This window comes from Buteo buteo, chromosome 1 (assembly GCF_964188355.1).
Source record: "Buteo buteo chromosome 1, bButBut1.hap1.1, whole genome shotgun sequence".
Lineage (NCBI taxonomy): Eukaryota > Metazoa > Chordata > Aves > Accipitriformes > Accipitridae > Buteo > Buteo buteo.
The window spans coordinates 45,846,957-45,860,914 of NC_134171.1; the positions used below are offsets into that span (position 1 = coordinate 45,846,957).

Genomic DNA, 13,958 nt, shown 5'->3' on the forward strand with positions numbered 1-13,958 from the left:
TCTGATTATCAGAAGGAAGGACACTTGTAAGTGAAACTGATAAAGAGGTTTGGACACCACACTGGGTGTTCTGGTTCAAATTTTAATCATACAAATGTGCCTAACATCTACAGGGTTACTTACATTATCATCACAATCATAGGAAACAGATGTTCTTTAGCTAAATAAAACATGGTGGGTTTTTTTAAATTAGAAATCTAATCTAAATTGTTAATAAAAAATCTAAATAGAGTTTTGGTTCATGCCATTTGCCTTTTTCACCAATAAATGAATGAAAATCTTTAATGCATAGATTATATATCATATATTAGGCTCTGGGGAGGCCTTATTATGGCTTTTCAATACCTAAAGGGTCTTATATGAAAGATAGGGACAGATTTTTTTAATAGGGCTTGTAGCGATAGGACAAGGGGTACTGGTTTTAAACTAAAAGAGGTGGGTGCAGACTAGATATAAGGAAGAATTTTTTACGATGAGGGTGGTGAAATACTGGCACAGGTTGCCCAAAGAGGTGATAGGTGCCCCATCCCTGGAAACAGCCCAGGTCGGGCTGGGTGGGGCTCTGAGCAACCTGATCTAGTTGAAGGTGCCCCTGCTAATTGTAGGGGGTTGGACTAGATGACATTTAAAGGTCCCTTCCAACCTAAACTATTCTATGAATCTATAATATTAGTGTACATATGTATTATGTAAATTAATGTAAAAATTAAAAATACATAGCAAAATAGCAATTTTAAAATTACATTAACTTAACAAATAATTTGAATTTTAATAATTTTGCATTCTTTAAACATCTTCATTTTCTGTCTTCTATATTCTATGTCACCTGGCTCAGCAGACATAGCTTCCTCAAAACCTGACCTATCCAAATGGTGGCAGGGACTTATAAAATGTTTTCTTCAAAATGTTAATAATAAAAAGTTAGTAATTTTTTGTTCTTTTACTTTTTTTTGTTTTGTTAAATTGACTTTTGCATATCAAAGTAGAGATGAACTGAGTGGATAATGAATTTTTGTTTCCTGAAAACAAGACTTTTTTTATAAACAATTCAATATATTTCTTCAGGAAGAGAGACTAAAAACCAGTCTTACTGCAGTCCACATATTTGAAGGACTGGAATCTCTGGCAATGGTTTCCCTGGTCTCTGGCTGACATTCATGTGTCATTTTGCTTTCCTACAGATGATGGATGAAATACCAATTTAATTGCATTTATTAGCATTTAGACTCCAGTGGCAAGAGCATATTATGCCTTTTGAGCTCACTGAAAAATATGAGAGAAGTCGGAGGTTCTTTTAAACTTAGGTTTTATGGAATAGTTTGATTGGTAGACTCTTCTAATTTGCCTTCAGTTACATTAGATATTATTTTACCAAGTACTTTACCATTAACTGAATGTTTAGAGATACTTACCACAATGATGTATGTTAATTAAAAAGTAAAATTCAATAAATTAGCCACATTAAAAGTACACCCCTCCCCCAGAAGTGATTCTCCAGTTTTTGGATGGAGTTAGATTGGTTGCTATTCTATCACATAATTATTCAAGTTTCTGTAATGAGCTGAAAAACAGACATACCAGATGCCTAGGTACTACACAGAGCTTTGTGCACTAAGTCTGTGCTCCTTAGCAAATATATTGAGCTAAAACCAGATACTCCACAAACCTTCATGCTAGTCCAGGAAAACAAACAAACAAACAAACAAAACTTTCACTTTCAAAGGAATTTTATTCTGAGGGATAGAATAGTATTGCTTTTCCATTACTTTAATAATATCCAGATCGTGAACTTAGGGAGGTGTAAGATGAAATTTATCCCACCTGTGGAAACCTTTTGAAAGAACTACAGTCTCAGTTTTGATGGTTCTGGGATGTTTAGATATTAATGATAAATTATCTTTCCATGTCACAATACTTAACATAGACATTTGGTAAGACAATATGACTAAGGGATAACAGATGAACTGGATAAGTAAATTAAACCGAGTGTGTTACTGTCACTTTTAGGCACCTGAGAAGAATTTCTGCTATTTGTTACTGACCTGAATATTATTTCCTGGGATACACTTAGCCAAATACATGGGAAATGTGCTATGGGACTTGCTCTGTGTGCAGCTTAACCATGCTGGTATTTAAAACAGACTTAAAAAAAAGCAAGTAAAAGTAGTTGCAAACAAAATAAATCATGAAAGCATAAAACCTATACAATCTTTTACACATAGTATAAGACTATAAAAAATAAAACCACTGCTGATTCACAGATGGCTTTTAGAATTGAAGTAAAGCTAATTTGGAATTTAGTGACAAGTCAAGAGGTATTTTGTTCAGAATTTCTCATAACAAGCATGGCCCTGTCTTCCTTAGCTTTTAACAATAAGCATTTATTTTTGGGTTCGGTTTTTGCAAGCAGCAAGATTTTTTCTAACCATTAAATGTTGCTCTACTCATATCATATGCATGTACACAAACACACATGCAGACAGGAAGCAAGGAAGGGAATTTAATTTTTCAGTCAGATCAGTGTCTTTTCATTACTTACAGTACTGCCTAGCACAGAAAAAAAAAGTAATTGATTTTTGGAAAATAGTTACTAAGCTGTTCAGAAATGAGAGCATTTTGCTTACTAGACTGCCTTTTCTCTAAGTGTCATATTAATACAGAGGATATTATTTACATTTTAACTATTTCTAGTCTATATCTTGAAGAGGAAACCACCTATCTGCTCTGTAAAACCAAGTTTTCAAAAATGCATACTCTAGTAGGAACAAATGTGGAGAAAACTTCATATTTTGAAAGTGAGCAGCACTCTTAATAAAAATTCTGCCAAGGTGCAAAAAACCTAAAGACAACTAACAATGTGTTTGAAAGGGCTTTAAGTTGTGTAACTGTGCTGTTTTCTGTGTAAAAATAATGTTGATTTGGTTTTCCTTATTATGGTGTTTTCTCTGAAGTACTACTATGTATGTTATATTTATTCCTTTCTACTGTGAAAGTTAACATAAAAGATGTGTGTACAGGCGCACATGTAACAACGAGATTTGAGGATGATTTATTTCTGACAACTGTATTTATCAAAATAAGTACTTAAAGAAGATTCTAGAGGAGATTACATTGAAATGCATTGGAAACATGGATGGTGTATCTTTAGAGAGATATGTGTAGACTTTCTGATTTAGCCAGGTAACTCTCATTATAAAGTTAAGTATTTGCTTTCATTTGTAAATTCTTGAAAGCAAGCACTGTCACCTGCAATTGCCCAGTATTGCTTAGCAGTGCACCATTAACTGGGATGACTTGGAGGCACGCAGAAGTAAACAGAGCTCATCATGGTTCAGTCCACACTGTGCTGCTGGCAGATCAGCCTGGCTAGGTAGAAACAGCTGTGAAAGTCTGCTTCTGAGATGCTCAGTTCCTTTCTGCTGCTGGCTTCTCTCTTGGGAGCTGCATTAACTGTGCTTGGCTCCACAGGCCATTCCTTCTCCTTCTTCTCTTGCTTATTCTCCTTCTTCTCTTGCTTATTCTCCTTCTTCTCTTGCTTATTCTCCTTCTTCTCTTTCTTCTTCCCCTTCCGGCAGTGCCAAGGCACAGACCCTGAGCACAGCTGGCACTCATTCGGCAGAACATGTACGGGTCAGACCTTCTGTCTGGGGAAGCCAAAAGGAAATTTGACACACCTGAACAAATTAGCGATACAACAGCCCAAGGATTATTTTAGACAACTTGTCTTCTAGCCTGCAGCAGGAAAATGTTATCAAACACAAATGACCTTTTTCAAGGGGTATCCTTTTGATTTTAAATGAGCCATTGAGCAACCTGGCTTCATTTTCTGTTTTCAAAAGGAAAAACAAATTCTGCCTAGATGAAGCTGTGGCTTGCAACACCTCAGGAGTACAGTTAAGTATCATCAGCAGTCTCAGCCAGCCATTAGTGCATTATCTTGAGGATCTACATCATTAGTTTAAATTAGGTTCACTTAATTAGCCAGCTGGTACTCTCCTTGACAAACTGATAAACAAGCTGTGCTTTACGGTTCCATGATGGTAAGAATAAAAAACAATTTCCACCTATTTTTTTCTGCTTTAATGATGAAAATAGAAAGGTAATCCCCCCAGTTTTTTACCTTGAGCAGAATGTCTTTTAATCGAACATGTTGTCCTCCCATTTCATACCTCTGAAGTCTTCAGTTCCTCTCATAATGAAGTGCAGAGCTCGACTGTCTAGAAGGTTTGTGGTCTCAAGAGACAGCGCTCAAGGTTGTAGTGAAAACACTTTGGTTCTGATCTCAAGTCTACCAAAAGTAGCAACTGTAATTGGAAAACATAGGAAAACAATCTTTTCAACTGCAACAAAATATTCCCAGTTTAGCAGAGATAGGAAGCTTTGGGTGTAGCAATATTGTGTTGGTTTTACGCAGGAGTGTGTACTAACACCTTTCATTGATTTCAGTATGTGGCTTGAGAATACTCTTCCCTTTTTAGCTATTTTCCAATAATTGGTTTAGTTTTTAAACTGATACGTATAAAGTGAAAGTGATGGTAGGGGAGGAAGATAAGTACTTTTTTACTTGATTTAAAACCTTTGTTTTCAGCTTCTTAATATTTCCGTATAATGTAATTTTGATGCCAAATGTTAGTGCACATAATGAGTAAAAATCACTTTTTCAGCAATTCAGTAACTTTGAATCAATCAGAGGGCTGTTTCAACAATTGGCAACATAGTTTTTAAATAAAGTCTGAAAACATCAGGAAATGCATGTCCAGTCATCAATTTAATTCAAGCTTATATATTATTTTTCTTTTGAAAATGTGACAGAAACTAAGGATTTCTATTGTTATTATGTTTCAGGCAGTAAGTACAGATCCTGTTCCAGTGAAACTACACTATGATAAATCACATGATCAAGTCTGGGTGTTGAGCTGGGGCAACATGGAAAAGAATTCACCAACTTTGCAGGTGGGGTGATCAGAAATATGCAAGGAAATCTAGACAAGTTGAACCTTTGTGTAATTGCAACATTTTTTTATATTTTCCTTTAAGCATTAATATCATGACCCCAGTAGCAGCAGTGAAATGATTTCAGATAGTCAGAAAACAATTCAGACAACTGACTTTGCTAAAAAAGTTAGAGATTATTTTCAACACCCTTACTCAGAAGTGACAATGCGAAATTGATAGAAGAATAAGGAATTCAACTGAAAGCAGCAGCATGTTTTGTAACTGCCAGTCTTTGAGAGCAAACTTGCTGTTTATGATGGTTTTGTCCCTAATCAAAGGATAAACTGGATTTTAGGCATATTCTTATTTCACTAAATTATATTGATGCTCTGGAGGTGACAAGCTCCATCTTTATTTACTGGGTTTTTTTCAGATGTACAATATTAAAAAGCAAAAAAATGAGTAACATTTGAAAACACCTTTTTAGCACCTACAGACTCTTAGTAACTATGAGCATGCAAGGTAATTTGTGGGAGTTTAGCTTTCACTCGTCCCCAGAAAATGACTGATAATTGAGTCAATCTTACCATGTTTTAAAGCAACTTATCATCTTCGCTCTCATTTTTCCTTTCAGTACAGATAATTGATTATTTTCTTTTTTTTTGTTGGCTTTTAAGTGCATGTATACCTCTGAGAAGTTTCGAGATTTAGGGATTCAAGGAAAATTTGTTCATAGCAACTTAAGGAATGTGTAAACTCAAATCAACTTGCTCTTCTGAAGTATGTCTGTGCTATGTTGAGTTACCTCATGCTTGACAAGAATTGTGAGTATGCATAGCCATAGCTTCCTGTGGATCAGTTGACAACATCTTATCTTTTCACTGTGGCTGAAGTGCTTAAGAAATTCCATCTCACTCTAGGATCTAGTATTAAAAAAAAAAAAAGGTAAACAGAAGACTTTGTTGGCACCAAGAACTGCTAGAGGCTTTAGGAATGTAAATGAGTAAATATGGACTCAGTGGTGGAAAAAAAAAAAAGGGGGGAAAAAGAAAATATGAAGATTAAGTGGTCAGGTATGTAACAGTTCTCTGAAATCTTCAATGCCGATCAGCTTTACTCACTGTCATTTGTGTTCTTTTTCTTGGTAACTGAAGGATAATACAAGAGATGGAATACAGAGGCAATACTGTTAATTTATTTGGACACAGATTAAATTTTGAAATAGTATTTCTATAGTTTATAATGATGTTACTTTATGTAGGTGATAACACAAGCCAGTGGGAGTGTTTCTCATCACACAATCCATACTCAGCCAGTGGGAAAGCAGTTTGACAGAGTAGATGACTTTTTCATTCCAGCTACAACCCTTATCATTACTCATATAAGGTAAGTTTTAGCTGAATTATAATTAACTTTCAAATGAATTATATAACATTGTCTCCAAAGAAAACATAATTTAAAAACCTTGAGCATCTGAGACCATGCTCCCTACTTCAATATTGGTTTGAAACACCCTTCTTCATAAACAAATTATATGAGAGTTTTACTGAAACCAAGCTCGATATTAGAATAAACACATTTATTATAATTTTTCTTCCTTATCTCACCAAAAGTTATACTGCTGTACATAATAAAATTGAGATGTAATATCATCTGGGGTTTTCTTGAGGAATTGATAACTGTAATATTCAGATAATTCGCTAATTTAGGAGCATAGATCTTAATTTGTAAATAACATTTACTAATTTCTTCTACTGCTCAGAGTAGTTGCCATATATAGTATTTGCCATATTGTATCACATGTATGTTGTATTGGAGTTACTCTCTTGATTAATGGACCAGAAAAAAACAGTTCTGAAGTTCTAAAAGGAGTTGTGATATAACATAACTTAACTCTTTATGAACTGGCTTCTCCTGCTCATTCAGTTCTTTCTACCTGTTTTTTCATCAGGCTGTCTGTTTTCAAAACAAGCCATGACTGAGCATGTAACATAAACTCTGTTTAGACGCATGAATAAAATCAGTCTTATTTCATGGGTGCTGAGTTTATGATGTTAAAGTGGTTCATATTGTAGTCCATGCCAGCAAACACTGTAAATTTTGAGGACTTTAGTTATTTCTCTCAGTGAATGTAGGATTATCTTTGTGTTTGTCCAAAGAACAGACAAGTTCTGGCTCTGATAGAAATACTCTAAGTATGGAAGAATGGAACAAAGTGACCAGTTGGATTTTAAAAGACATATGGGACAGAGAAAGAGAGTGTGAGGAAAAGAGGGCAACACTTAGTACAGGCATAAAGCAGAAATCTTTTCAAGATCTCCCCAAGGCCTCTTAAATGAAAATCTATTTTTCTTCCTCAAAATACATTAGTAAGAATGTGAAATATCATTTTCTTTTCATATTTTTTCCTGTAACTTTTCTACCTGTAGGGATTGAAAAATTCTGCAATCTAGGATTTGTACATCTGAATATTGCATTAATATGTTAGCACTTCATATGTTTAGGACTGCTAGTTTCTTTGCAAACTGACACAGGCCCATTTCAGCTCAAAACACCTCTGCAAATAATTAACTTAATTGTTTATTCTGCTCTTCCAAGTTCAAGTTTCTATAGAAATGCTTTCATTAGGATGATCTTAACTGTCCTAGACATCATCATTTACTTTTAGCTAAAATCTCAAATTGCATATGTAAATATGCATCTCCATTAAAAAAGATATAATTTCTGATTATAGTGAGTGGTAGTGTTTTAAATGTGAAAACATGCAATTTAGGATGATTTTACAATTGATTCCAGAATTTACTCTATACGTGCCTGTGATGAATCTAGTCTTCTGTATCAAAAAACATTTGGCTTCTCCTAAAGAGGTTGTTGATGAAAGATAAATTTTTTTTAATTTTCTGCAAAACTCTTAACTAAAAAGTAAATTAGCAATCAGCTATATGCAATTTAAAAAGGAATGTGTAAATTAATATAGCTGAATAGTAAATTGACTCTAAGTACCATTACTGCCACAGTTTTTGAATTGAGTAGATAAATGCACGTTGTATCCCTGAAGTAATCTGCAGTCCTCATACTCAGCCTTAGAAAAGCATTAAATAATTCTGCTACATTTGGAACAGGTATGACTTGAGAGAACAAATGTTACTGCTTAATGAACTACCGAGTACTAGAGGTACTACCCCAACAGAACTGACATTTAGATACATTAATTTTCAGGTAAATAGGAAAAGAAAAAAGATGCTTAGGGATAAACATCATACAAGGAGGGAAACCAGGGTTGAGAAAAGAAAAATAGGCCCAGTCCAAAGCTAGTGAGGAACATATCTTGTCTAACTCAAACAATTTTAAGTTGATATTTTGCCTAAATAGGTCAAGTAGGCGCTTTCTGCTTTGCATCGTGAGTCACAGCTACCTTCAACTGATGAGTCATTTCACCTGCCCTGTATGCAATTTAGGGGGAAACAGAATTAAAGAATAAAAGAGAACCCACAGAAATAAAAAAAAGGAATATGAAATTCAATTAAACAGTAAAAGAATAAAATTGAAGAAGTAATTGCAGATATATAATAAATGTACATCAATTCAGGCCTAGCATAATTATCTGGTTGTGACTTTTACACACCCACCCCCACCCCACCCCCTTTTTTTTTGCATTCACATGCCAGATAAAGACCAAAAGAAAATATCTGGAGTCTGACAAAAAGCCTGCCGTAGTTTGTCCAATGCTAAAGCTATAGATTTGGGGATTTTAAGCAACAAAATCAATTCAACAGCAATTAACTATTTTACCTACTCATGAGCTTACTTGAAATGCAAAGAATCTTATTTTAGTTTTCTAAAATGCTATCTAATTCTGAGTGAATTTTCTAGAAAAGAAAAAAACCCCACTATGTAGTCAAATATTGTATTTTTATTTTTTATGTATTCTTTCAAGAGCTATTTATGTGAGGTTAGTCATTAAAGAATTTGCTTCACATAAAATGTCTGGCCTTCAAGTACTTCAATTTTTTCGTTTAAATAAAAATGAATGGCGAAAACCAGCTACAAGGGAAATAACCCCAATGGCCGAGTTAGCTGGTATGGTTAACTGCTCAAGGGCCCTATTTACTCTTTGTTAGAAGTTAGTTCCCATTGATTGTGCAACACCAGCCCCTTCCAGAAAAATGAAAGCTTTCTGTAGCTAGGTTCATTTGTCACCTGGAAACTAAAATTTTGAATGATGGAGCAGAAGACAGAGAGTGCACGGCTTACTAAGTTAGCATCCAGAACCAAACTTTCTGTCTGAATAAAGGCATTTTAAGCAAAAAAGGCATACCACTTAAAAGTATGAATTTTCCTAACACAATTAACAGAAACCATCTACTAGTACCTACAGTGTATTACCATCTACTGCATATTCTGTCCAATCAGTTATTCTTTAATCATGTGAAGAACAAGTGACAGAAGGTAAAGATAGGTAGGCTTGTTAACACATAGGAACAGAAAAAAAAGGTGAATAATTTAAAGCTATTGTGGGTCATTAATTTTTTCTTTTTCATAATATCGGAAATGTTAATTAGTAATAATATATATATATGTATTTAAAACTTGTTGCAATTTAGTTTTATTTAAGAAGTGATGGGACTATACATTTGCTTTACTTACGTGGGTTGTTATGGAAATGGGCTGCCCATTATTTAGAAGGAAAACTCCACACATTTTAATGGTCTCTTGGGCAGCAGATAATTTAGGATGCACTTCCCCCAGATCAGACATTTAAAGAGGTACTAAAAATTTTGGTCTGAGGTAAACAATAATTGATTCCACCACCACCCCCCCCCCAAAAAAAAAAAAAAAAAATTCCCAGACTTTTCCTAGCACAGACTGAGGCAATTTTTCGTTGTACTTACAGTACAGCAGGAGTCAGGGCAAATAACTTTTTGGTTTGATAACCAACAAGCATAACATTCATGCTCTGAACAACTGTGATGACCCATCAAAGCAGCAGCTAAGCAAACTAAGTATGCATGAGCCAAAAGAAGTAGAGGAAGAATAGACCAGTTCTGTTATTTTTAAACCTTCTTTTATAATTGGTGGATAGTTGATACATGTACAGAAAAGGACAGGAAAAGAAGCTTGATCATTTTAGGGAGAGAAATGTAGTATGTTCAGTACAATTAGTTAGTTTTGGGGTGTGGGGAGGTGCCTCCCTGTCTTTTATGTTCCAGTCAAACTATTTCCTTCCACTGCTGAGATGAAGGAGAAACAGTTTTGTGCAGTCAAACAACATTAGGAATCAATGTTTTGGCTGTAATCCATCTGCAACTGCTAACCATTTGTAAATATATATATTAAAAAAAAATATTAGTTTTAGTAAAAATCTGCTAATTACCTCCCTAATAATGCATAGAGTGCCCCACTGACGTTTCCAGCTAGCAAATGCCTGTTTGTACAGAGTCACAGCAGCAGATAGATCAGGTTGGCACCCCATGATAAGGCTATAAAAATGTAGGTGACTTAATTCTAGAATTTCTGTGTGTTTTTTTGACAAGACTAGTTCACCTGCTGACTCTAAGGGAGGGATTGCCTCATGCCTTTGAGCATTCTTTCATGATGGAAATGAAATTCCTTCTTTTTCTCACACAACTTTTAAAATGCAAGCTTAGAGCTTAGAGGAAGTCAGGGTTTCCTGTGGTTTTCATGAGTTTCCTGTGCCAGGTAGTTGCAGTGCAATGCACAAAAATTCTTAGTCAATCGGCAATGAAAAAGAGGCTATGGCACAAACCAGTAATAATTCTTAATAGAACCCTTCAAGAAGTTTGCCCAGGCTTACTGTTGGAAGTCTGAAGATTTCCAAGGGAAGAAATTATATGTTCATCTTGCATATCTTGAAAAAAGCTTGTCCTGCTGTCATCATTTGCTTTGTTTTACTTCTGATGTGCACTCACTGCCAATATATGTTGAACTATACCAAGAGAATGAATGAATGTAAAGCATTGTTTTTCATGCACACCGTCACGCCCATATTTTCAGTGCACACAGCTTGAAAAAAAATAATCTCTCTCTCCCCCTAGTTGTGTTGCAAAGTTATCAGTCACTGGGGCCACAAAAGTAGACAGGATGAGATCTGTTAATCTGTAATAAATGGTACAAATAAGAAGGGGTTTTTTTTTTCAGTTATTACTGAAGCTTATTCCTTTTGTAGATGCACCTTTTAATAATTGAGTGTATATATTTTCAATATCCGGCCTTATACATTTACTGAGAAGAAAATTTTATTCAGTGAACTATTTTTTGTGCCAAAGCAGTTCAGAGCAACCAATAATCTTGTCCTTAATTGTCTGCTAATACCATTCCTTATCATAAAAATAGACATTTGCAATTAGTACGTGTGATGGCCGCAAAAAGATGACTTGTACAATACTCATGAAAATATATTCTTGGAAGCCTAAGGAGCAAAAGGGCTGATTATTTCAGCTCTGCGGTTCATAAATCAAAGTGAACAAAAGATAATTGGAATAAATTAAGGTCTGTCATTACACTGCTGTAAAATGTTTCAAAAGCAATATTAAATGAACTCGCTCTAATGGAGTAGCTCTAACTTTTTAGATGTTTTAATCTTTTTAGCAAGTATTTTAAATGTCATACAGTTACCTGACCTAACAAGTGGGAGAATGAGCAATCAACTCACTGGTGAGATGGTTCAGGATCTGAATAGAGTTAAAATATTCTCAGTTTGAGTTTTCTCTTTCTTTCATTTCTCTGTTGTGTATGGTAATAGAGGAAGCAGTCTTTCTAAAATTATACTTATTCATTTGCAAAAAACAGTCCAAAACCTAAGCTTTTCTTTAAGAGGTAATTGGAATGTGCTGCCAATGCATTCATGTGAACCTTCTTAAATGAAACCCATGTGGGGCGGTGATTCAGTAAATTCACACTTCATTCCAGAGTTTAAGCCCCTACAGAGGTGTGAAGTAGCTGAAGGACTGTGAGAGCATTTTCAGTATTTCTATGCAAATAAGCAAACAGAAAATCTTTTTCTTCAAAAATCCTACATAGTCAGAAAGAACTTCATTTTCAGTGGTTTGCAAGTCAAACAATGGAAGTGTTAAATGGTGAGTCAACTGTAGACAAAGCATCAACAGAAGAGGTAGAATTAATTTGGGGGCTGAATTTTTCACACAGACAATATGATATAGCTCAACGATAAGGGGCAATTTAATATTTTACAGATTCAGTTAAGAAAGCACATTAGGGGGATGGAAAGTTTGAAACAGTTCTTGGTCATCGAGCTGTAAGCATATATAGTGCTACAGGGGAAATAACTTGAAAACTTGAGGAACTGGAGAAAGAAGCTCAGTAGTACCAGGGCAAGCAGAGAAGATCTAGAAAGTAACTGCAATTTCTAATAATGATTGTAGAATCTATCAATGGAATCCTTCCATGTAGGATTCCTACATGGTAGCACAGCACACAAAGGAGGTCCATCTGGGTTAGGGGTTCACTCTGCAGTCTCCCAATCTCTAAACTGTGTGTTTGTGAAAGTAGTGCTAAATGGAAACCTTGTAGTCATTCTTTCCTCTCTCTGTGTATTTGCCCCTCAAAAGGAGAACCCTTCTGGTCCATAAATGTGTTGCTTTTGAAAAAGAAGCTCATAGGAACTTCTGGGAAAGATGGGAGACAGTAAAAAGTCTTTATCTGCATCTTTTTTGCTTGAAATAGTGGATTTTACAACATCTTTGTTCCAGAGGGAATATGAAGAATGAAAGATTGAGAGATTCAGTTCAGACAGTTTAAATGCTCTGAAACTTACTTTGTTCAGCTACCACCACTGGCGACAGCAATTACTGTTGAAATAAGCGCCTCTAGAAAATGTGCAGGTACTCTTTAGTGTATCAAACCTTATTCTCCACTTCATTCCTCCTCTGTTCACACGTCCTTGCCCCAAAAATCTAGGAGTTCATAAATGTAGCCACTATCTTCAAACTAGCAAGCTCCCAATCCTTTATGTACACACAAGATATGCCATGTGCCCGTACTTATGCTTCATCTGTATCCTCCTTCAGCTCCATTCCTATGTTCTAACTCAAAAGGACCCGTGTTTGCAGGCTTTAAAGTGTACTAGGCAGTAAGGATTCCCAACCTACAGAAATTATGAAGCAACTGCCAGCACTCCACAAATACAGTTAAGATTTGCTGTCACTGAAATCTGGCAAAGACCTGATGTTCTGAGGTGTATATGACATCTTTTAATCCAGGTAATTTTGGAATTCACAGAGAAAATATTTTGAATTGTAAAGTTCATTTTCAGCTCAGTGTAGAATAGTTAATTACACATTTAAATGTAGCTAAAATAAAAATTTTTTTTATAATGTAGTGAAATCTGTGATGGTTTCTAACCTTGCAATATATATGTACGTATGTGCACACAAACAGACACATATAGATATACATATATAAGAAATCAGTCTTGTAAAACTATCTTGTTTCTGGAATCAATTATCCTGCATGCCTTCTCCCATGTCAGCTGACAATACAATACAAATGCTGCTTGACCAGTCTATTCAACTCATGCTCCAAATCTTTTCCTCTTAGGTAGCTTCAGAAAAACTTCACAAAACTCTCAAAATGCCAGCTGTCAACAGAAAAAAAGATGATATCAAAAACCATTTCCACTTCAGTGTGGCTATTTAGAAATGAAAATTCCCTTCAAATGTTGCCTAAAATGTGAGATTGCAGGTAGCCTTTGTAGTGCTGTAAAACTATAGCATCAGTAAAGGAAGATTCCTTATGTTCTACTTGTCTTTCCTCATTAGCGCAGGAAATGGCCAGAACCTGGCTTAAGTAAGTCTAGTCTGCTCTACTAAAGTGAAGGGTAGTTTTGCTAAACTGTAAATGTTTTTCACACTGTAAGTTTTTTCCCTTTTGCATGTGCAGAAGTCATTACAGCAATATTTACCTTTGGGGTAATATGATCTGTCCATCTGAAGTGGCCAAACCAACTGCTGTTATAAATAAACAACTGTTGTACCTGTCTACTA

General features: G+C 35.2%; 1 protein-coding gene across 1 annotated transcript in view; it reads left to right on the plus strand.

Moving 5' to 3' along the window:
- The window catches only part of FSTL5 (follistatin like 5), a 312,282-nt gene that overhangs the window by 275,252 nt on the left and 23,072 nt on the right, over positions 1-13,958 (plus strand). The window contains exons 12-13 of the mRNA XM_075029092.1: positions 4,846-4,953; positions 6,197-6,321. Coding sequence (XP_074885193.1) covers positions 4,846-4,953; positions 6,197-6,321 — 233 coding nt within the window. The remainder of the gene's footprint in view (positions 1-4,845; positions 4,954-6,196; positions 6,322-13,958) is intronic.